Here is a 23,346-nt window from a genome sequence, read left to right as displayed (position 1 = left end):
GTATGATTGAAGTGAGAAATCAATTTTTTTATGACTTGGGTATGGACCAAGATTGGCTATATAAAACTGCTGGTTCGCAACTGAAGTTTGTCAAAGTGGTTTGTGAATTTTATATACAATTGTGGGATGCCCATTAGATTGGGTATACATGGCCCATGTTCAGCCACGCTATGCGGACTCCAAAAGAAAATGCTTGTACTTTTTTGTGATTGAACCATGAAAAAAAAATAGTTAACATTATCATAAAAAAAAAAAAAATGGAAATTTTTTTTCAATAGGCTTTAGGCCAAATGCAATGCTCTTTGGTAATGCCAAAATCGATCTATCTTACTGTGCAATAGACCTGCTAGCCTTTAGTATCCTGACATTGCGGCTGCTAATGAGCAACATTATTTCTCTTGCTAATGCTCATTGTTTTGTTTCAATTTTCTATGTTTGGAGTGACTACTTCTCATTTTGAATTCTTTTTAGTACATATTCCATGTATAAACGCGCAGCAGGGCGGAATCGAAGGAATCCCGAAAGATAGGCACATGTGGGGACAGGTATGGCATGCATATTGTGTAGTGGGAACAAGAGAAGCAGCAACATATCTCTGAATGGAAAAAGTGTCACAATTCTGGTTTAGGAAGGCTAGCTAGACATAAATGTGGGCTACCTTCGAGGAACTATGTTGCGTCGTATACTCAATAAAGAGATCGAGGCGGAGATTGAAGCTGAGCGCTTGCTCTCTCTCTTAAAAAAAAAAAGATCTAAAAGATTCATCACCACCAATAAATCGCTTCAACAAATAGATTAACAAAGGTTAGTAGAATCCCATACCTTTCCATCTCACTCTGAATGGAGCAACACCATGCTTTGACATTTGTAAATATATGTATCCATTTTGTATATGGGCATGCAAGACTAAAACAGAGCGTAAAAGATACGAGAATAAACAAAACAAGTTATGGCCTATTGGGTATTATGAGAGAGAGAAAGAGACTATTACGATCCCGGTAAATAAGGCTGAGAGCATACAAAATACAAGATTCAGAGAGAGAGAGAGTGAGAGCAAACAAAGGATAGATTAGAAAGAGAAAGGGCAATTAGGGGCATCTTACTGGTGATGAGAGAGAGAGAGAGAGCAACGAAAGGATAGCTTAGATAAAAAAGGGGCAACTACAAGCAAAAGGAACTCATCTTCCCAAACCAAATTTTTAATAAAGGAATGAAAGCAAAAAAAAACGCATATAAAGTTTTTGCATCCACCTTGGTCATCAAGATCTTGAGTTTCAAATCGTAGCAAGTCTTGAGATTCTTCTTCCTCCTTTCAACTCTTTTGAATTCCCATAAGCTTGAGTCTGACTCTTGTAGGATATAGCGTCCCTCCCTGCAAAACAAAAAAAGTGCTAATCATAAGCACTTAAAAGCATAAATGAACAAGATAATCAATTAAAAATTTAAGCATTTGATATCCGAAAATCGTATCTGACAGCTAAGCGTTCCACTTGGGGCGGGGGCGGGGGAGAGAAAAAATAAAATTCCACTAGAAACCACAAAATAAGGCCTAGAAACACAATTCAATTCGCTAAACCCTATAAGAACTCTAGAATCTCCATAAGATGGTATTTTCATTAAAAAAATACATATACCAAAAAAAAAAAAGGAAAAGAAAGTTAAACACAAGAGAAGCCCTAGAAGCATAACTTCAACATTATATATCCTAAAAAAATACCAAAACATCCAAATCCAAACACACAGGAAAATCATAGAGTATTACCAATATGAGGAATCATATGAAGAACTCTTCTCATTCTCATTTTCTGTTTCAATTTAGCACAATATCAGAAGAAGAAGATAAAGGCGAAAAATAGTAAGTATTACCAATGGCCTCCAATAACAACATCTCTCTCTCTAAAGTGGGTCAAATCATTGGTGAAAAGAAAATTGAAAGGGACATGAAGTTGGGAATGTTATGACAATTCATGCCTCTCTTAAAACTAAGAAATCAAGTTGTGACAGTTGAATTCAGAGGAAATGCAGAACAAATTCAAAGTAAATTAATACAAAGTTGAGAGAAAAATAAGAGAAACAAAGGCGATACCCATTTTGCTTACGGGGCGAGTTAACGTGTGACGACATCCTGAGGCAACGAATAAATTGCTTTTTTTCCAATATCTCCCTTTCGACCCAAAGATTCTTGGAACAAATGTTTGAAAAATCCAGAAACCAAAAAACAAATCTTAGAGAGAAAAACTAAATAGAGATAAAGAACTTTTAATGGTATTTTTTGTTAAATCAAGATTTTAAATTTACTCCTATTGTAACTTTATTTTTCTTTAAACCAATTTTGAATAATATTAAATAAATAAATAATAAAGTTATAAGGAGTAAGTATTTTTTAGAAAAGATAAAAGTATTTTTTAGAAAAGATAAAATGCGAATTTATATCAATACTATTAAAAAAGCAATTTTTTGAAGATCTTTTAAAAAACTCAGGATTCTTAACGGATTTAAAAAAAAATCATCTTTTGAACGGAGACTTAGCAACTATGATAGTTGCATAAATAGCTAAATCTAACGTTGAGTTTCATTGACTTGAGCCGAGCCAAGCCGATGTTAGCTGCAACGAGCCGATATTAGCCAGTCGCGCTGATGTTAGCCAAGTCGAGCCGACGTTAGCTGAGCCAAGCCGAGACATTTTAGCGCGAAAAAGCCGAGCCGAGTTCAATAAATAGTTGGTCTAAAATCCCAAAAATAAGAAAATCGATAAAATTATGAATAAATTATTAAAATAAAAATTGTGAAAAAAAAAATTTATTTTAAAATTTAATTTTTAGAAAAAATATGCTAAAAAAAATTAACGTGGGTAAAATGCCGTCTATTTTTTAGAGTTTTATGCAATTTTCCACTTGGAGAACACCACCGAAGTACGGCAACGGCTCCGTCGCTGTCTGAGGCAACGACTCTCTTTAAGGCAACTCTCTTTCTCTCTCTAAGGCAACTCTCTCAAAAGCAACGGCTCTCTCTCTCTCGGCAACGGCTCTTTCTCTCTCAAAGGCAACGGCTCTCTCCCTCTGAGGCAACGGCTCTCTCCCTTTGCTTTGACATGCTCAAGCGAAACACAAAAGGCCTGGCTGCAACTCCTTTCTCTCTCTCACTCAGAGGTTACTCTCTCTCTAAGTAGACGTCCCCATTAACAATCTACTGATCTACTCCTCTCTCTCTGTATCTTGATCAGAAACCGATCCATCTCTCTCTGCATTTCTTGATCACAGAGCCAGCCAACCTGCATCTTGTCAAATTTCTTCCTCCAGTTTGGACCATAAGGCTTCATTCGTCATTGATCAGAAATCCATTAATCTTTTTCTTCTTCCTCATTTGTAATCAAGAAAATGGTGAAGGGTACTTCAAGCGAAGATGACGAGCTCAACAATGAGAGCCCACCCAAAAAGGAGTGTACTCATCTGGATCTCTGTTGCATTAGATTTTGGTTCTTCTGACAGGTGAAATGTTCAAGCATACGATCATTTAACTTCTGTGATTTATGAGTGGCTGATGAGCAACCTCTGATTATTCTTTTAATCATCTTCAGGTTATATTGGTGAAGATATAAAGTCTCCTCTGATAAGTTCAATTCCTTAGTGGGATGTTTATTTCATGCTCGTATTATAATTGAAAGATAGAGGGTGATTTAGTGCGTGCTTTTGATCTGGTTGCATTTTCTGGATGGAATAGCACTTTAATTTGATGTGCATTATGCTAGATTCCCTGGATTGGATCCATCGGTCTCTGATCGAGTTAAGAACCAGACATGTGTATTGTCTTTGTTGTATTGTATTTGGTGAATTGCCGATTTTTAGGTAGATTGGGCATAGGCTCAAAAGATTTGAATTGTTTAGGTTTTAGGTTATAGGTTATTCACTAAATTGCTTTTGTGCCTTTTCTTCTTTTTAGGCTATGAAGTCCGATCACATAATTGATGTCATTCAGAAATTAAGTTCACCGCTCACTAAGGTACAACTTCATGTTGAAATCCATTGGCTTTTGAAAATCATATTATTGTGCGTAGATGCAGGAGGGATGGAAAGAAAAATTAATCTCCTGTTGCTACTTTGCTAGTATAACTGCCTTAGTTTTTCATCTCTACAATTTCAAATGATGCTGCAAATATGGTAAAAATCAGGGCATGGTATCTACCATCATGACAATTCTATGCTTTATAGCTTATTTCACAAAATTTCTGCATATTATAATGGGAAGGTTATTTGGAGAAGTTGTTTAGTTAATTTTTCGTTCTTTTTTGCTAATTGAGCGCTTGTTTAGGGGGTTCCATGCACTATTTTTTGAGATAGCAGCCATCAAAACACTTGGACACCTAATCCATCTTCGCCATTTTGATCCTTCATGGTCTTGGCCCTCAAAATCCACTTGATGGTTGCACTCTCTGGGTCTAACTAGCAAAAGTTTTCGGGTCAACTATGTGTATGCCTTGAAAATAGATACTAGCGAGAAGTCAAATTTCAAGAATATCCCTTGTGCTGACAGATGCACTTTGTCTAGATGAAATAATGGACCTCATCACTTCCCTTGGTAAAAGTTCTACCCATAAACTTTCCATAGCTCCAAAGTTGGTGCCCTCACAATGGCACTGATTCCCCTTTTCTTGACGGAATATATGGCAAGGGATTGACTTCTACACTTTGACTGTAACATATGGCAAGGGATTGATGGAACATATGGCAAGGGAACACTTACATTTGGTGAGCCACTTAAGCATTAGATGACTTGTATATTTTGAGGGAGATTACTTCATCTTATATTGGCTGCTAAATTCTATGGGAATATTGATGTATAAGATAGTAGATACTTGTGAAGAAAAGTGATATTTTCTTGGACTTCATTTTGAGTATTTCTTCTTGCCAGGGCATCATAAATCATTTTGTGTGGACTCCCGAAGTGGCAGTCCATTTCATCCCATGATGGATTCTGCTTTATCTAAGTTAAAGCTTTTGTGGTCCTCTAATTGTCACAGTTGTATTTCTATATGCATATGGATGGTCCAACAGGTGCCATAGTTATGTGGCCACAACAGTCTGTATTTGTAGGCTGGTGGCCTTATGTAAGCTTCTAGAATAATCATCAATATTTATGTTTGGGATTCTTGGATTGATAAGATGGAGTAACTTCACCTCTGATCCATATATATTATGTCCAAATTTTGTGACTTGTTAATGATGGTTGCTGTTTCTTAGTTTCATACATGGAAACAGTCCTTTTGCTGCTTGAGTTTTACTTATTAGTTATTTTTGGTTAAAGAGAAAATTTTGATTTTGATTTTGATGTTGTCATTGATTCATTTTATAGGTGACTGGGTATCCATTGAATCCACAAATTATGGGAGTTGACCTCAAGTATGTAAAGCAGTTTATAAGTTTGGTTGCTGGCCTTTCCTTTTATATTGATTATGGTTTTTATTTAAATTCCCTCCCCTGAGGTCATAGTTACTTTTTAAAAATATCAACTAGTATGTGATTTTTTGTTTTCTCCCTTTTGCTTGGATCATGCCTCTAACAGATTGATAGTTCATATTCAAAAAATTCACAGTTGAATTTGTTATTCTTGTCCATGTTGGATACCATTATCTAACAGTTGTAGGTCAGTGTCCCAGGTTAGATACATTTTTTATTGGTTTTGTTTGCTGCTTAATGCGTTTACGGTAGTGCCTGGGCTTCTGCCATTGATATGAGATTGTTCACAATTATCCCTTTTGTTTCTTATGTTCTTTAGTGTGTTTTGATTGGGATTTGAATTGTTATTGCTAACTTATGCTCAAAGGTTTCCTTTAGGGAGTTTTGCAAGGTCACTAAAGTCTAGGGAAGGGACTCTTTCTCCCACTTTGAGTTTCCCACTTAACGAGAATTGTTTTAGATCCATATATGATGTTGACTGTGAATTGCTAAAAGTCTAGTTCCTCTCTATCAATGCAGAATTGGATTCATATACTCTGTGAGCTTTCTTCTGATGTTCTTGTTCTGGATCTGCAACTTCCTATATACTTGAATCCTTTTTTGGATGGATCATGGTTTCATCATCAGTAGTGCACGACGAATATGTGATTAGTAAATGTCTGGATCAATTAAATTCTCACAATTCTTCATGAGTAGTGAATCTGAACTGTTAAGTTTTATATATATTTAGTTGAAGTGTAACTCAGTCTCCTTTTAAGATGGGTTGCCCATGTTCATAATGCACAACTGTGGACCTCGCCAAAACAAAAAAGACACACAGCAGTTAGAATATCTGTTTTCATGTAATTCCATTAAAATGTTTGTATGTTTTGACAGTTCCTTATGTTACACCCTTTGATATTATCTATTGTTTGATATGTCATTATACCTAATCATAATCATGAGTTAAATAGTCATTGAAAAGGAATAATGATGAACTCATGTGTGTCTGTTTTGTTGTTCCTGTCCCCTCAATGATTTATGATGTGTCACCTTTTGTAGCTTTATGTGCATGATGAAAAATTTAATCAGCCTATATTCTTCGGCAATAACATATCAGGTTTTGTTGAGCTTGTAAGTCGAACCTGACAACAGAAGAATAAAATAGTTGGACATGTGAATATATTCTTCTGTTGTCATTCTATGTGAATATATGTCATTCTATGTGAATATATTGTGAATATATTCATTGTATGTGAATGTATGTCATTCTATGTGAATATATTCACATAGAATATATTGTGAATACATTCTTCTATGTGAATATATTGTGAATATAAGTCATTCTATGTGAATATATGTCATTCTATGTGATTATATTCTTCTGTTGTCATTCTATGTGAATATATTCTTTTGTTGTCATTCTTCTGTTGTCAGGCTCGACTTATTTTATTCTTCTGTTGAGCCTGTAAGTCTGAGCCTGACAACAGAAGAATGACAACAGAAGAATAAAATAGAATGACGACAGAAGAATGGAATCTTGAAAGAATGAGCTGTGGATAGAGAGCCCTGCGTTGATCTTCAGGTACTACCTGAAATAATTAGACACTTAGACACAATTGGACACTTGCTAAATGAAAACATATGGGGATTGGAAAGTCTTCAGGTATCGAATGACAACAGAAGAATGACCGATGTAAGTCGAGCCGAGCCGATACAAGCCGAGCCAAGCCTATATAAGCCGAGCCGAGGTATTGAGAAAAAATAAAATAGTGAAAATACGAAAAAAAAAAAAAAAAAACTATTACAAATTTCACTGAAATTTGTAGAATTTCAGTGAAATTTTAACGAAATTCAGTGAAATTTTAATATAGCAAAATTGTGGAATTTTATTACATAGGCAAATTTTAGACATCATTTTTTATTCCCAAATTAAACTATCTTTTTTTGTTTCAGCTACAAATTGTTGTCTAAAAATTACAAACAGACAATCTTCAAATTTGTAGAAGTTAATTAGGGTTTTTATATCCCAATTCTTTGCTTTACAATGTGAACTGATACGAGTCTTCTCTCTCCCCTTCATTTCACTCTCTCAAATAGATTGTTCCTCTTTTTGGTGTTCAGGAATGGTTAATTAGACATGGCCCCGATGCGGTTTGACCCTTGACCAGTAAATTGGCTGATTGGTTGTTTTTTTTATTTGATTTTTTATTTAATAGGAATTTGTTTATTATTTTTTACAAATTGTTTTTTTTTTATTTGATTTTTTAAAATTTTTCTGTTTTTCCTTGGGTTTTTTTGGTTGGTCTCGGTTTTGGCTAGAGTTGGCTAGCTCGGCTCGGCTTATTTTGGTTAGGCTCAACTTATATCGGCTCAGCTCAGCTCAAGAGAATTTATTATGAACCGATTTGATGGGAGCTGAGCCGAGTTGATTATAGCCAAAAAAACCCGAGTCAAACCAAAATAAGCCGAGCTGAGCTCACAATCGGCTAGCTCCAAAGCCTAAAAAATGAGAAAACCACATAAAAATTGAGAGAAAAACAAAAACGTGACTAAGATGCGGATGGTTTACATTATGGAAGAGACACATGTATATGTGATAGAAATATAAATATTGAAATAGAAATAGATATTTTTTAGAAATAGATATTTTTGATTTGAAATAATCTAATTCATACATATTTATATATATGTAGCCATAGTCTTATATAGATACTGTAATGGGTTCTCACTCTCAAATTTTACTCTAGATAAAACCCAAAACTACTCCTTACTCAAGTTCTAGGTGAGGGCCAATCCATATTTCATTGATTCACGTCCCCATTAACAATCTATTGATCTACTCTCTTTTCTCTTTCTGCGTATCTTGATCAGAAACCGATCCATCTCTCTCAATGCATTTCTTGATCACATAACCAGCCGGCATGAATCTTTTCAAATATCTTCCTCTAGTTTAGACCATAAGGCTTCATTAGTCATTGATCAGAAATCCATTAATCTTTTTCTTCTACTTTTACAATCAAGAAAATGGCGAAGGGTACTTCAAACGAAGATGACGAGCTCAACAACGAGAGCCACCCAAAAAGGAGAAACTATTTTGGTGGCCTTTACAGGAGAAGAGCTCATTGAGAGCATGATGGTCCCAATTCTCACTCTAACACAAGCAGAGAAGCAATCTTCTCAACTTTCTTAGAAACTTGAAAACTTAAACATAATCCTTAGTTGTCATTAGTCTCTGCTTGATCTTAGTCTGATAATTGTGTTTGCTTCTCTCTCTACGCTCCCCATTTTTTTAATATGTATGAAGTGTGGTGTTGATTTTTTTCTTGTGATGATGTTGAAGGGTAATTCATCCAATATATTTGAAATATAAATTAAAAACTATCGAGAATTTAATTCTTGTGTTTTAGCATGTTCTTGTATCCTTCTAAATCAAATCGGAATGGGCTTTGCCTCTTTTACAGGGAATGGCTTTGTCCCCTCAAAACCCTTAGTCCACAACAGGATCACAAGCTCATGTTTGGTCTCGTTTTCTCCTTCAAGTCCTTCACTACCAAGCTGGATCCGTCACATAAGCCCGAAAACCTAACCTCTCTCAATCAATAGTCTGTATATGCAGGCTGGTGGCCTTACGTAGTAAGCTTCCAGAATAATCATCAATATTTATGTTTGGGATTCTTGGATTGATAAGATGGAGTAACTTCGCCTCTGATCCATATATATTCTGTCCAAATTATGTGATTTGTTAATGATGGTTGCTGTTTCGGAGTTACATACATGGAAACAGTCCTTTTGTTGCTTGAGTTTTACTTATTAGTTATTTTTGGTTAAAGAGAAACTTTTGATTTTGATTTTGATGTTGTCATTGATTCATTCTATAGGTGACTGGGTGTCTTCCATTGAATCCACAAATTATGGGAGTTGACCTCAAGTATGTAAAGCAGTTTATAAGTTTGGTTGCTGACCTTTCCTTTTATATTGATTATGGTTTTCATTTAAATTCCCTCCCCTGAGGTCATATTTACTTTTTAAAAATATCACTAGTATGTGATTTTTTGTTTTCTCCCTTTTGCTTGGATCATGCCTTTAATAGATTGATAGTTCATATTCAAAGAATTCACAGTTGAATTTGTCATTCTTGTCCATGTTGGATACCATATATCTAACAGTTGTAGGTCAGTGTCCTAGGTTGGATACATTTTTTATTGGTTTTGTTTGCTGCTTAATGCATTTACGGTAGTGTCTGGGCTTCTGCCATTGATGTGAGATTGTTCACAATTATCCCTTTTGTAATTATCATTGAGAGGAAGTTTGGGAGTTGTGTCTTGTTTCTTATGTTCTTTAGTGTGTTTTGGTTGGGATTTGAATTGTTATTGCTAACTTATGCTCAAAGGTTTCCTTTAGGGAGTTTTGCAAGGTCACTAAAGTCTGGGGAAGGGACTCTTTCACCCACTTTGAGTTTTCCCATTCAACGAGAATTGTTTTAGATCCATATATGATGTTGACTGTGAATTGCTAAAAGTCCAGTTCCTCTCTATCAATGCAAAATTGGATGCATATACTCTTTGAGCTTTCTTCTGATGTTCTTGTTTTGGATCTGCAACTCCCTATATACTTGAATCTTTTTTTGGATGGATCATGGTTTCATCATCAGTAGTGCATGACGAATATGTGATCAGTAAATGTCTGGATCAATTAAATTCTCACAATTCTTCATGAGTAGTGAATCTGAACTGTTAAGTTTTATATATATTTAGTTGGAGTGTAACTCAATCTCCTTTTTAGATGGGTTGCCCATGTTCATAATGCACAACTGTGGACCTCGCCAAAACAAAAAAGACACAACAGTTAGAATATCTATTTTCATGTAATTCCATTAAAATGTTTGTATGTTTTGACAGTTCCTTATGTTACAACCTTTGATATTATCTATTGTTTGATATGTATACCTAATCATAATCATGAGTTAAATAGTCATTGAAAAAGGAATAATGATGAACTCATGTGTGTCTTTTTGGTTGTTCATGTCCCCTCAATGATTTATGATGCGTCACCTTTTGTAGCTTTATGTGCATGATGAGAAATTTAATCAGCCTATATTCTTCTGCAATAACATATCAGGTTTTGTTGAGCCTGTAAGTGGAGCCTGACAACGGAAGAATGACAACAGAAGAATAAAATAGTTGGACATGTGAATATATTATTCTGTTGTCATTCTATGTCATTCTATGTGAATATATTCACATAGAATATATTGTGAATGCATTCTTCTATGTGAATATATGTCATTCTATGTGATTATATGTCATTCTATGGGAATATATTCTTCTCTTGTCATTCACAATTCTTCATGAGTAATGAATCTGAACTGTTAAGTTTATATATATTTAGTTGGAGTGTAACTCAGTCTCCTTTTAAGATGGGTTGTCCATGTTCATAATGCACAACTGTGGACCTCGCCAAAACAAAAAAGACACAGCAGTTAGAATATCTGTTTTCATGTAATTCCATTAAAATGTTTGTATGTTTTGACAGTTCCTTATGTTACAACCTTTGATATTATCTATTGTTTGATATGTCATTATACCTAATCATAATCATGAGTTAAATAGTCATTGAAAAAGGAATAATGATGAACTCATGTGTGTCTGTTCGGTTGTTCATGTCTCGTCAATGATTTATGATGTGTCACCTTTTGTAGCTTTATGTGCATGATGAAAAATTTAATCAGCCTATATTCTTCTGCAATAACATATCAGGTTTTGTTGAGCCTGTAAGTGGAGCCTGACAACGGAAGAATGACAACAGAAGAATAAAATAGTTAGACATGTGAATATTTTCTTCTGTTGTCATTCTATGTGAATATATTCACATAGAATATATTGTGAATACATTCTTCTATGTGAATATATTGTGAATATATGTCATTCTATGTGAATATATGTCTTTCTATGTGAATATATGTCATTCTATGTGAATATATGTCATTCTATGTGAATATATTCTTCTGTTGTCGTTCTATGTGAATATATTCTTCTGTTGCCAGGCTCGACTTATTTTATTCTTTTGTTGACCCTGTAGGTCGAGCCTGACAACAGAAGAATAGAATCTTGAAAGAATGAGTTGGATAAAGAGCCCTGCGTTGATCTTCAGGTACTACCTGAAATAATTAGACGCTTAGACACAATTTGACACATGCTAAATGAAAACATATGGGGATTGGAAAGTCTTCAGGTATCGAAGGACAACAGAAGAATGACTGATGTAAGTCGAGCCGAGCCGATACAAGCCGAGCCAAGCCTATATAAGTCGAGCCGAGGTATTGAGAAAAAATAAAATAGTGAAAATACGAAAAAAAAAAAAAAAAAACTATTACAAATTTCACTGAAATTTGTAGAATTTCAGTGAAATTTTAACGTAATTCAGCGAAATTTTAATATAGCAAAATTGTGGAATTTTATAACATAGGCAAATTTTAGACATCATTTTTTATTCCCAAATTAAACTTTCTTTTTTCGTTTCAGCTACAAATTGTTGTCTAAAAATTACAAACAGACAATCTTCAAATTTGTAGAAGTTAATTAGGGTTTCTATATCCCAATTCTTTGCTTTACAATGTGAACTGAGAAGAGTCATCTCTCTCCCCTTCATTCCACTCTCTCAAATAGACTATTCCTCTTTCTTGTGTTCCGGAATGGTTAATTGGACATGGCCCCGAAGCGGTTTGACCCCTGACCAGTAAATTGGCTGATTGGTTGTTTTTTTTATTTGATTTTTTATTTAATAGGAATTTGTTTATTATTTTTTACAAATTGTTTTTTTTTTATTTGATTTTTTAAAATTTTTCTGTTTTTCCTTGGGTTTTTTTTGTCGGTCTCGGTTTTGGCTAGAGTTGGCTAGCTCGGCTCGGCTTTTTTTGGTTAGGCTCAACTTATATCGGCTCAGCTCAGCTCAAGAGAATTTATTATGAACCGATCGGATGGGTGCTGAGCCGAGTTGATTATAGCCAAAATCAGCCGAGCTGAGCTCACAATCGGCTAGCTCCAAAGCCCAAAAATGAGAAAACCACATAAAAATTGAGAGAAAAACAAAAACGTGACTAAGATGCGGATGGTTTACATTATGGAAGAGACACATGTATATGTGATAAAAATATATATATTAAAATAGAAATAGATATTTTTGATTTGAAATAATCTAATTCATACATATTTATATATGTGTAGCCATAGTCTTATATATATATTGTAACTACTCAAATTTTACTCTAGATAAATCCCAAAACTACTCCTTACTCATGTTCTCGGTGAGGGCCAATCCATATTTCATTGATTCACGTCCCCATTAACAATCTACTGATCTACTCTTTTTTCTCTCTCTGATCTACTGATCTACTCTCTTTTCTCTCTCTGATCTACTGATCTACTCTCTTTTGGCTTCAATGAATGTTATTAGATTGGCCTCAATCATGTACCCTGTCCCTAGCATCTCGAAACATTTTTTTGACCGAATCTTCAAGATTTGCAGCTCTATGGAAGTCTTTCTCTGAGGTCTTTCAAGGATCGGATTATGGAAAAACATACATGCAATATTGTATTTGAACACATCACCATATTTTGTTAAATTTTTTACAGTCATGTAATATCTTATTTCACTCTATGTCTATCCAGATTATCAACTAGGTACCACCAAGGTGTCTCTGCCTTTCTAAGTTTTTTTTTTTAGGGTGAAAAAATTCCATTATTTTTCTGTAGATGCGATCAACCTAGTTGTATGTAGCTGTCTTGGTCTCAAAAAGCCCATAAAATTTATCTTTAATTGTTTATATAGGAGATAACATGGATGGTGAGAGATTGAGATACACTTAACCTTGTTATCTGCACATTAATATATGATTGGAGAGAGAGGTATACAAATTTACACATCTCCTTTTTGTAATTTTGTTCGTGTTTAATTGTAATGTTATGTGTATTGGTTTTAACGCCAAATGTTGTGACTGTTTGGGGGCATAGCTATTTATTTATCAATCATAGTAGATGGTGTGTGTCTCTTGCAATTTTTTATCATTATTGATATTTATTTATATTTGTAAGATAGCTTTTGAGAATTGGGGTTTGACAATCTCTGTCTTCTTCTTTCTTGCAGTGCTAGTTCCCCCAATTACCAGGTCAAGGATGCTCTATTCATAGCTTTCGAACAATCACATACAAACTGAGCTTTATGGAGAGTTCCTCTAGGATTACAGTGGAGTTTGTTTCTATTATATGCATTCTTCATTTTTTATTTGCATTAACATGGTTGCTTTTTGTTGAGTGAAATTCATTCTCTTTTTCCGCTTTGTTTTTTCTTTCTCTTCCGATATAAACTTCCTCAAAAAAAGAAAAAAGATAAAGAGCTGAATTTACCTAAGCAATTTCCATTTACACCAGGCAATATCTAAACAATTCTTAGACATGCTTAGCTGAAGTGTACCTAGGCAAATTCCTTTTATATCAGGCAATATCTAAACAATTCTTAGACATGCTTAGCTGAAGTGCCCTCAGTCAACTATGGAGTAGCCAAGTTATTGCTTTTCTAAATCAAATTTGAATTCTAACATCCTTCTCATTTAAGCATGGATTGGCTATGCATGGGAAATTGTTTGTGGCCCAATTTGCCATATTTATTTGCTCTTATTCCAATATGGCTTCTTTTTTTTAGCTGTTATGTGTATTGTTTTTAACGTCAAATGTGGTGACTGTTAGGGGGCATAGCTTTTATTTATTTCTCAATTGTAGTAGATAGTGTGTGTCTCTTGCAATTTTTTATCATTATTGATTTTTATTTATATTTGCAAGATAGCTTTACAGAATTGGGGTTTGACAATCTCTGTCTTCTTCTTTCTTGCAGTGCTGATGAAGGAAATCTTGGGTTCCCCCAATTACCAGGTCAAGGATACTCTTTTCATAGCTTTCGAACAAACACATACAAACTGAGCTTTATGGAGAGTCCCTCTGGGATTAAGGTGGAGTTTCTTTCTATTATATGCGTTCTTCATTTTTTTATTTGCATTAACATGGTTGCATTTTGTTGAGTGAAATTCATTCTCTTTCTCCTATTTGTTTTCTCTGTCTCTTTCGATGTAAACTTCCTCAAAAAAAGAAAAAAAAAAAAAGACAAAGAGCTGAATGTACCTAGGCAATTTCCATTTACACCAGGCAATATCTAAACAATTCTTAGACATGCTTAGCTGAAGTGCGCTCAGTCAACTATAGAGTAGCCATGTTAAATCTTTTTTAAATCAAATTTGAATTCTAACATCCTTCTTATTCGTTTGTGGCCCAATCTGCCATGTTATTTCCTCTTATTCCAATATGGCTTTTTTTTTTTAGCTGTTATGTGTATTGATTTTAACGCCAAATGTTGTGACTGTTTGGGGCATAACTTTTATTTATTTCTCAATTATAGTAGATAGTGTGTGTCTCTTGCAATTTTTTATCATTATTGATTTTTATTTATAGTTGTAAGATAGATTTTGAGAATTGGGCTTTGACAATCTCTGTCATCTTATTTCTTGCAGCGAAGAATGAGGAAATCTTCGGTTCCCCCCATTACCAAGTTCAGGATGCTCTTTTCATAGCTTTCGAACAAACACATACAAACTGAGCTTTATGGAGAGTCCCTCTGGGATTATGGTGGAGTTTCTATCTATTATATGCATTTTTCAGTTTCTATTTGCATTAACACGGTTGCATTTTGTTGAGTGAAATTCATTCTCTTTCTCCCCTTTGTTTTCTCTTTCTCTTCCGATATAAACTTCCTCTAAAACAGAAAAATAAAGAGCTGAATGTACCTAGGCAATTTCCATTTACACCAGGCAATATCTAAACAATTCTAAGACATTCTTAGCTGAAGAGGTCTCAGTCAACTATAGAGTAGCCATGTGAATGCTTTTCTAAATCAAATTTGAATTCTAACATCCTTCTCATTTAAGCATGGATTGGCTATGCATGGAAAATGGTTTGTGGCCCAATTTACCATATTTATTTCCTCTTATTCCAATGTGGCTTCTTTATTTTAGCTGTTATGTGTATTGGTTTTAACGCCAAATGTTGTGACTGTTTGGGGGCATAGCTTTTATTTATTTCTCAATTATAGTAGATAGTGTGTGTCTCTTGTAATTTTTGATCATTATTGATTTTTATTTATATTTGTAAGATAGCTTTTGAGAATTAGGGTTTGACAATCTCTGTCTTCTTCTTTCTTACAGTGCTGATGGAGGAAATCTTGGGCTCCCCCAATTACCAGGTCAAGAATACTCTTTTCATAGCTTTCGAACAAACACATACAAACTGAGCTTTATGGAGAGTCCCTCTGGGATTAAGGTGGGGTTTCTTTCTATTATATGCATTCTTCAATTTTTATTTGCATTAACATAGTTGCATTTTGTTGAGTAAAGTTCATTCTCTTTCTCCTCTTTGTTTTATCTTTCTCTTCCGATATAAACTTCCTCAAAAAAAGAAAAAAGATAAAGAGCTGAATGTACCTAGGCAATTTCCATTTACACCAGGCAATCTAAACAATTCTTAGACATGCTTTGCTGAAATGCTCTCAGTCAACTATGGAGTAGCCATGTAAATGCTTTTCTAAATCAAATTCGAATTCTAATATCCTTCTCATTTAAGCATGGATTGGAATGCATGGAAAATGGTTTGTGGCCCAATCTGCCATATTTATTTCCTCCCATTCCAATACGGCTTCTTTTTTTTAGCTGTTATGTGTATTGGTTTTAACGCCATATGTTGTGACTGTTTGGGGGTATAGCTTTTTTTTATTTCTCAATTATAGTAGATAGTGTGTGTCTCTTGTAATTTTTTATCATTATTGATTTTTATTTATATTTGTAATATAGCTTTTGAGATTTGGGGTTTGACAATCTCGGTCTTCTTCTTTCTTGCAATGCTGATGAAGGAAATCTTGGGTTCCCCCCATTACCAGGTCAAGGATGCTCTTTTCATAGCTTTCGAATAAACACATACAAACTGATCTTTAATGGGAACTAAAAAAACTCGGGGGAAATTTTATAGACTGTATATGGAAATAAACTTTATTTTTTAGGACTCTATGTTATAAGGATGACTTAAATTTTGAATTCCTAATTTTAAAAAGGCAAAACTTGTCAAAATATAGAAAGTCAGAATTGAAAAGACTAAGAAAGTGTATATTTATGTAAGAGTAAAAAGAGTAAGAAAATCCAAAAATTAAAATATCTTGATCCCCATATGCAAAAGGAAACGTTGTTCTCAAAAAGGATTTCTAATTTATGAAGAGAGGTTTCTAACAGAGAAAGATATACAAGGAATCATTGTTCACTAGGACTCTAGTGCATAGTTACTGGGATGGGGAGCGTTGCAAGATCCGCGAGTGGAAGCTGGAGCATGGGATCAAGCAATGCTCAAAGATCTATAGTTGAGGGATCGAGGTCCGTACATCGTGTGGTAAAAGGATCGAGATCCCAACATATAGGGAGCATGATTTAAGTTTGTCTAGGATTGAACGATAAAGCATATGGGATTCGGGTCTGTGAAGCTTAGAATCAAGGCTCCACAAGGGCACTTAACTACAGTACTGGAGTTCGGGAACACTTCCAATATGAGGATTCAAATCTCAGTGTCCCTGACCTTGTTTTTCCCTCCTTTGGGTTCTTTCACTTAGATGACATTGAAATATGGTCGACGAGAGGGCAAAGGTATCTTATCTTTCACTCTTTCTCTCCCTCTCCTTCATATTGTTAATGCTAAAAGTGAAAATCTTTTGTATTCTGTTTCTTGTTGCGCTTTCTCTCGAAAAGTGGTGGGCTATGCCATCACAGCTTCGCATTCACAATGTTAGCGACCCCTCTTTCTCTCTCTCAAATATGAACACATTGGGGAGTTGAAACTATCTCATTCTCGCTAAATTCCTCGATGAGGTACACTGTTATTTGTCTCATTCTCCCCCTACCCCTCCTCCCTAATGAGAGATGTACTGGACCTAGTGAATTAACCTCTAGGAAGTTAAGCCTATCAACTGCAACTTCTTTCTTTGCTTATAGTACCGCAACTCGTCTCTCCTTACTATCTTCTTTTGTCTTCTTCCTTCTCTCTTCCTGCTCTCTCTTGTTGCCTTTCTTTGAAATTATTCACAAGGCACAACACAAGGTGTGTAAATTGTAATTGTAAAGTATATAAGAAGTCAAGGCCTTTACATAAATTGTGGGTCGTAAAAAACTAAAGAACCTTCCTAAGTAGGGATCTGTGTCAAATTGTCTATAGCTTATAGTTTAAACAAAAGAATTGCCATTCACAACTACCAATGTTTCAAGAAGCACTAGGCGGCCCTTAGGCAGCCTTGGTGCCCAGCGTTTAGGCACTAGGCTGGCTCCAAAACCTCAAGCACCTTGAGGTGAAAAATTTCATATATATGCTGTTCAAAAGCACATATATGCAAATATTTTTATTAATTTTGTACTTATATGTATTCTCATTGGCTTTTCCATGCAAATATATATGCATGAATGTTGAAACATGTTCAAAAATTCAATTCATTGAAAATTTAGTGAAAAAAGTCAAAAACATGAACAAGTCCATGGTGTATTAACCTTCAGCTATCCAATCCAAATTGAGTATGGCATACTCCATACTGACACATGAACACGACGACAACTAGATAAGATGAAATACAAAAGAGAAGTACAAAACTAGTAGTCCAATAATGAAAATTGAAATACAAAAGAAGAGAGAGGAGGTCTTTCTTTCTTCATAATTTGTTCTTCGTTGTTTTTTGATATATTTTGAGCTAGAAAATCACCTCAAAAGTCTTCAAATACCGTCACTTGCACCCTAAAAAATGTTCCACCAATGAAGGCTAAGCTTTTGGGTGTTTCCTCAAGCCTCAAATTCTTTTTTCGATTCACAGAAAAAGTTATAATTTGATTTTTTTATTTTTATTTTTTTTATTTTTAACTTTTGGGGTTTAAAACACCCCCAATGTTCTTTTATAAAATTTTGTGGGTCAAAATGACCTAAAGTGATCTTGAGCCCACTTAAATTACGAACAAGGGGGACTAGAATCAGGCGCTCGCTTGGGCATGCCTAGGTAATGACGCCCAGGCCTGGGTGTCCACCCAAAGGCCCTTTTGATGCCTAGGCATCGGGTGGACCTTTTTCTAGGACAATGATAACAACTAAATATGTTGGTCATCAATGCTCCATTGGAAATGATCTCCAAGTGTGTCGATAACCTTACTCCCAATGTAGAAGAAGCTTAGTTCCTAGTTAGACTAGAATCGAGTCTAATTGCACATGGGCCAATGATTTGGATAAGAGGTATCTTGATCCCATTAACTATCGTTCTCAATCCACAATTTTGTGGATTGAGATCCTTAAAATAAAAAGTGCCTAGAATCGAGATCTCCTCCCAGAGCGCATGATCTAGCTTCTGGAGCTGGAGTGACCACCTCCTTGGGAGATCCCGACAACTATGCCCAAGTGTGCAAGGAGTTTCCTACTTTGCAAGGAGAGGGGAAAAGATCAAGAGGCTATGGTAAGTCAAATAAATTTGACTGCCTTCATTGTGTGCTTATTACACAAACACATGCATCCTAAGAAATTGAATATATATAGTATAGGTCGTTAAGAACTTAAGATTAAATAGAAAATGAAGCAAATATATAATATATATAGAAAGAGACTACGCAATGCCTATGGGTGAAAATCAACAGTATATTCGCCCATAAGCTCGGCGTCGTCTGATTTTTTCGAACGGTGTGGATTAAAAGACCACCATGGACATAGCATGTCTGTTGCGATAACGCAACGGACAAAGCATGTCCATTGCGGGGTTTTTTCAAGCAAAAAAACACGGGATTCAACCACGACCATCGTAGAGCCGTTGCGGTGTTGCAATATAAGCCTCAACAAACATGCTATGTTCGTTTTGGAGGGAAACACTATTCAAATTTGCCCAGAGGCGTTTTTAATACTTTTCCATATAGATATATATATATATATATATATATATATATATATATATATATATATATATATATATATATATATATATATATAGACTATATTCATGTCATTAGACTTCAGAAAAGAAGTCTGGGTCAGCCTCCTCTCTCCAAAAATGGGATTTTTACTTTTATTTGGTTTTTAAAATTGTTATCTATAGCAATGCGCTTTTGACCTGGGTGCTTGGGATGGCAAAGCCACGATGTGACGTTTTCCTACCTGTTAATATGTCAAAAATAAAATAAAATGAAATGATTCCCTGCTTCTGCTATGGGAGACTCTTCATTTGCTTCATTTGTTAAATTCGAACCTAGGGGTAATTTTAGGGCCCCAAATTTTGGGGATGTATCCTCTTCAACCTAGTAGACAACTTAAAAAATAAAAAAACACCTCGAACTCCTCTCAATGAGCCTAGAAAAATTCATCATAAAATTCATCATCTTCATCGTGAAAGCCTTTTCCCAACTAATTGGGATCAGTTATACAAATCTTGGTTCACCATTCTGTTCTATTAAGGACCATATCCTCAATGAGGCCATAAGTCTTCATATCCTTTCTCACAACTTCTAACTATGTCCTTTTGGGCCTACCCCTTACCTGTTTTGAGCCTTGCACTTGAACTAACTTGTACCTCCTAAAAGGTGCAATATTGGGTCTGTGCCACACATGGCCAACTCACCTAGGTCTGCTCTCTCTCATCTTATCGCCTATTGGTGCCACTTCTAAATTTTCCCAAATGTACTCATTTTGAATTCTATCTTTCCTTGTCTACCACTCATTCATCTCAACATCCTCATCTCCGCTCCGCTGCACTCATTCTATGGGTATATTAGTTTTTGACCACCCAATGTTCTGCCCCATAGAGTAAAGTTGGTCTCACAGCTGTCTTATAGAACTTGTCCTTCAACTTCATTGGTATGCACCGATCACCTAAAATTCCGGTATGAGCCTGGAAAAATTAACGCCCTAAAATTGAATTTAGACTGTCCAATTTTTGGACAACGAAATCTGCGTAAAAAAATAAATCTCAAAATCCATTTTTTTAAATACCATATGGTGATTCTTAAGTGGATCCCAAAATTTAATAGGTGCTTTTTCACCAAGGGAGTAAGTGGATAGTATGATCTCGACGGAGCATTGCACTAAAGGAAAAATGTTATTGGCAATATAAAATTCTCTTAGAAGTTATGTAACTGCTATGTTTTACCCTCCGATGCTGGGGAGACCCGACACAGTGACTAACAATGTCCATGTTAAGATTTGCAGTTGCAAACTATGATAAAAATTACAGAACCATAGAATGCCCATGCATGCGCATATGCATAGGCTATTTAAGGATGATGTATTTTTCATAATACTTCTTGTGCCTTATTAAGAATATGTATATATTCCTTTTGTTTTTGTGCGCGCGCACAAATGTATCTACCTTCCCCTTTCTAACCAAACATACTCTTTTTTTCGATCAGGTTGATGCTCTTGTCTGTAGCTATTGTTTTCGTTACATCGGCTCAATAGAACTCCAGATTGGAAGGAAGCTTTATCTTCAAGGTCTAGGGAAAGGTGAAGGTGAGGAATTTGAGCTCGGGACATCTAAACACATTCACAAAGAGGGTTGTCTTGCTGAATCTTTGCACTTTGGGGAGAATCATTCTGTAATGGCTGGCCACAGTGATTCAGATTCAGCTTCTTCTAGTAAATCAGAAGATAATGCCTACCTCCCCCTCCCTAAAGAAGTTATTGAGTCTTTAATCAATGGTGAATTGGTTTTACCTTACTCAAAGGAATTTCTTTTGCCTTCGGTCATTTCTTGTGTTGGTGGCTGTGCAGGTGACAGACACAGTCTTCGAAAGCTTCTGTTTTCATATTTGGATTTCTTTGCCTTTCATGCTTTCTCTGAATATGGATATGCTATATGGGACACAGAGATTTGTCTCCCTGACCAGCTGTATTGTGCTTATATTATTGTGAAAGTAACTGGAAGTGTTAAAACTTCAAAATTTTTATCTATAATTAGATAGCCATGTCTAATAAGTTGCATTTGTTTTTGAATGTTTACAACCATGCATATACATGTATATATTCTCCAAGCTAAAACAGTGAGGCTTCAATGTAGCAATAGAGAGTCCTGTGTGCATTCAACATTCATTCAAGCAGATTTATTTTCTTGGATAATTTTTACCCATGTGTAATATACATACAAAGTGCGTCATCAGGAATTTGGTCATTTTGTGCTTAGGTTGATCAATTTTCCTTCTGTTAATTAATCCATCTACTATGACTAGATATTCTTCCATCTGTTTTCCATTCTTAATAGAATGGTGGTGATGCCCAGTTAGAAATTAAAGCATAACAACATTTATTCATCAGAGGTGGTCTTTATATTGCAGCCTACTCACGGTAATTTTCTACAGTTGTGGGTGTAGGAGATCTTCCTGATATTGTTTGTTTCTTGCTTCCTCTCTAATTTCTTGAGGAGCGAGAATCAAGAGAGTCTTTGCAAGTTAATCTACTGATGCTGAGAATTATTGCATAATCTCTATATGTTATGAGATCATCATGTGTCATGCTTCACTCAGTAACCTCTTTTTCTCTTTTTGGCTTACAGCACATGTGAAACACCTCCTCATTCTCATCTTGAAGCATTCAACCCTCAGACCCGCTAGAATGTATTGGATAGATGTTTATCTTTACTGTCATGCGTACATTGATAACAGATAGGTGGTTTTCTACTAATAGAATGTACCTAGCCAAAGATAGATTGTCAGTTTTATAAAATTTAAACTGTAGTTTAAGAAATGTTTGAAATACTTTTTGGAAGTTTACTTTAAGAAATTTTGTTTTTTTTTTAGCATGTATTGAACAGGAGTATGAGTATAATGTTTACTGCCATGTCCACAGTTAAAATACATGTGCTGTCTCTACTAATAATGTAAAATAACTTACCCAAAAAATCTAATAATGTAAAATACAATACTTTCATGTCGACAGTTAAAATACATACGTGTCTGTCAACAGTTAAAATATACATTGCTTGGAGCTTGTTACCTTCATGACCCAGTATTTGGTTACCACATAGGATCTAGTTTGCTTTCCCTATCGATTGGTCTTATCAGCTTCCTTTATTTGCTATGTCTGTGAGGGGTTTGAGCTGGCTTGCCACCTGTTGTATTTATGTGTGAAAATTGTATATAGAAAAATATACAATACTGAAATGTTAGGTACTCTTCATGGGCTCACAACGTATAAGTGTTCTAACTACGTCTTCCAAATTACATTATCAAAGCTCTCTGTGCTCATCTCTTGTAAATAAGAAGCTTGTAATCATTTCTCGGAGGATGTATGTGGGTATATGGGACACAATCTCGGATTTACCATGTAATTTCTCTTAGCAATGCTTTGATGGATTGATTCCGATTCTTTTTCGCTCTACAGTTCCTTTCTTTCCAAGTTACCATATCATGGTTGGGGGTGAAATGTTCCATAGTTTATCACGAAAGTTGCTGGGAATTTCTTTTGGGACCAGTGTGCTGTAAGGCTCTGGATGTTGCTGCTGATTATTGTGACTGTGTTGAACTTCCACAACACGGTTCTGGCTCTTCCTTCCTGTTTTGCATGAGTAGCATATGTACTCATTTGGAGTGCCTATCTTTGCATTCTACCATATGTGAGTAGCCTCTATTGGTATGCTAACCAACTGAAGCAAGAGTCTCTAGGATGGATTAGGCTTTTCCATAATGCTTCTATAACCTCATTTCACTGATCACTTCATGGAAACTCCTGAGAGCAAAGTATCTATCTTGAGAGGGGATCCAGCTGATTTCTTTCACCCGATCATGGCACAATGCTCTACAAGAATGCTTTTCGATGACTAATAGCATGCT

General features: G+C 35.2%; 1 protein-coding gene across 2 annotated transcripts; it reads left to right on the top strand.

Annotated features, from left to right (window-relative positions):
• The first annotated feature begins 11,535 nt into the window (after positions 1-11,535).
• LOC110007604 (histone-lysine N-methyltransferase ATXR2-like) lies at positions 11,536-22,410 on the top strand. Of its 2 annotated transcripts, XM_088874557.1 has the most exons (6): positions 11,536-11,751; positions 13,578-13,599; positions 14,322-14,436; positions 14,992-15,106; positions 15,682-15,796; positions 20,932-21,472. In XM_088874557.1, the coding sequence occupies exons 1-4, from the start codon at positions 11,628-11,630 to the stop codon at positions 15,049-15,051; spliced, it is 321 nt and encodes a 106-aa protein (XP_088730683.1). In that variant the 5' UTR covers positions 11,536-11,627; the 3' UTR covers positions 15,052-15,106; positions 15,682-15,796; positions 20,932-21,472. The 2 variants fall into 2 exon arrangements, with proteins under 2 accessions (XP_088730683.1, XP_088730682.1); XM_088874556.1 differs by lacking the exons at positions 11,536-11,751; positions 13,578-13,599; positions 14,322-14,436; positions 14,992-15,106 and having other exon boundaries at positions 15,691-15,796; positions 20,932-22,410.
• The last annotated feature ends 936 nt before the right edge of the window (positions 22,411-23,346 follow it).

This window comes from Amborella trichopoda, chromosome 8, assembly GCF_054954075.1.
Source record: "Amborella trichopoda isolate Santa Cruz 75 chromosome 8, AtrichopodaSantaCruz75HAP2 v2.0, whole genome shotgun sequence".
In the NCBI taxonomy this organism is placed as follows: domain Eukaryota; kingdom Viridiplantae; phylum Streptophyta; class Magnoliopsida; order Amborellales; family Amborellaceae; genus Amborella; species Amborella trichopoda.
This window is presented reverse-complemented; position numbering and strand designations above follow the sequence as displayed.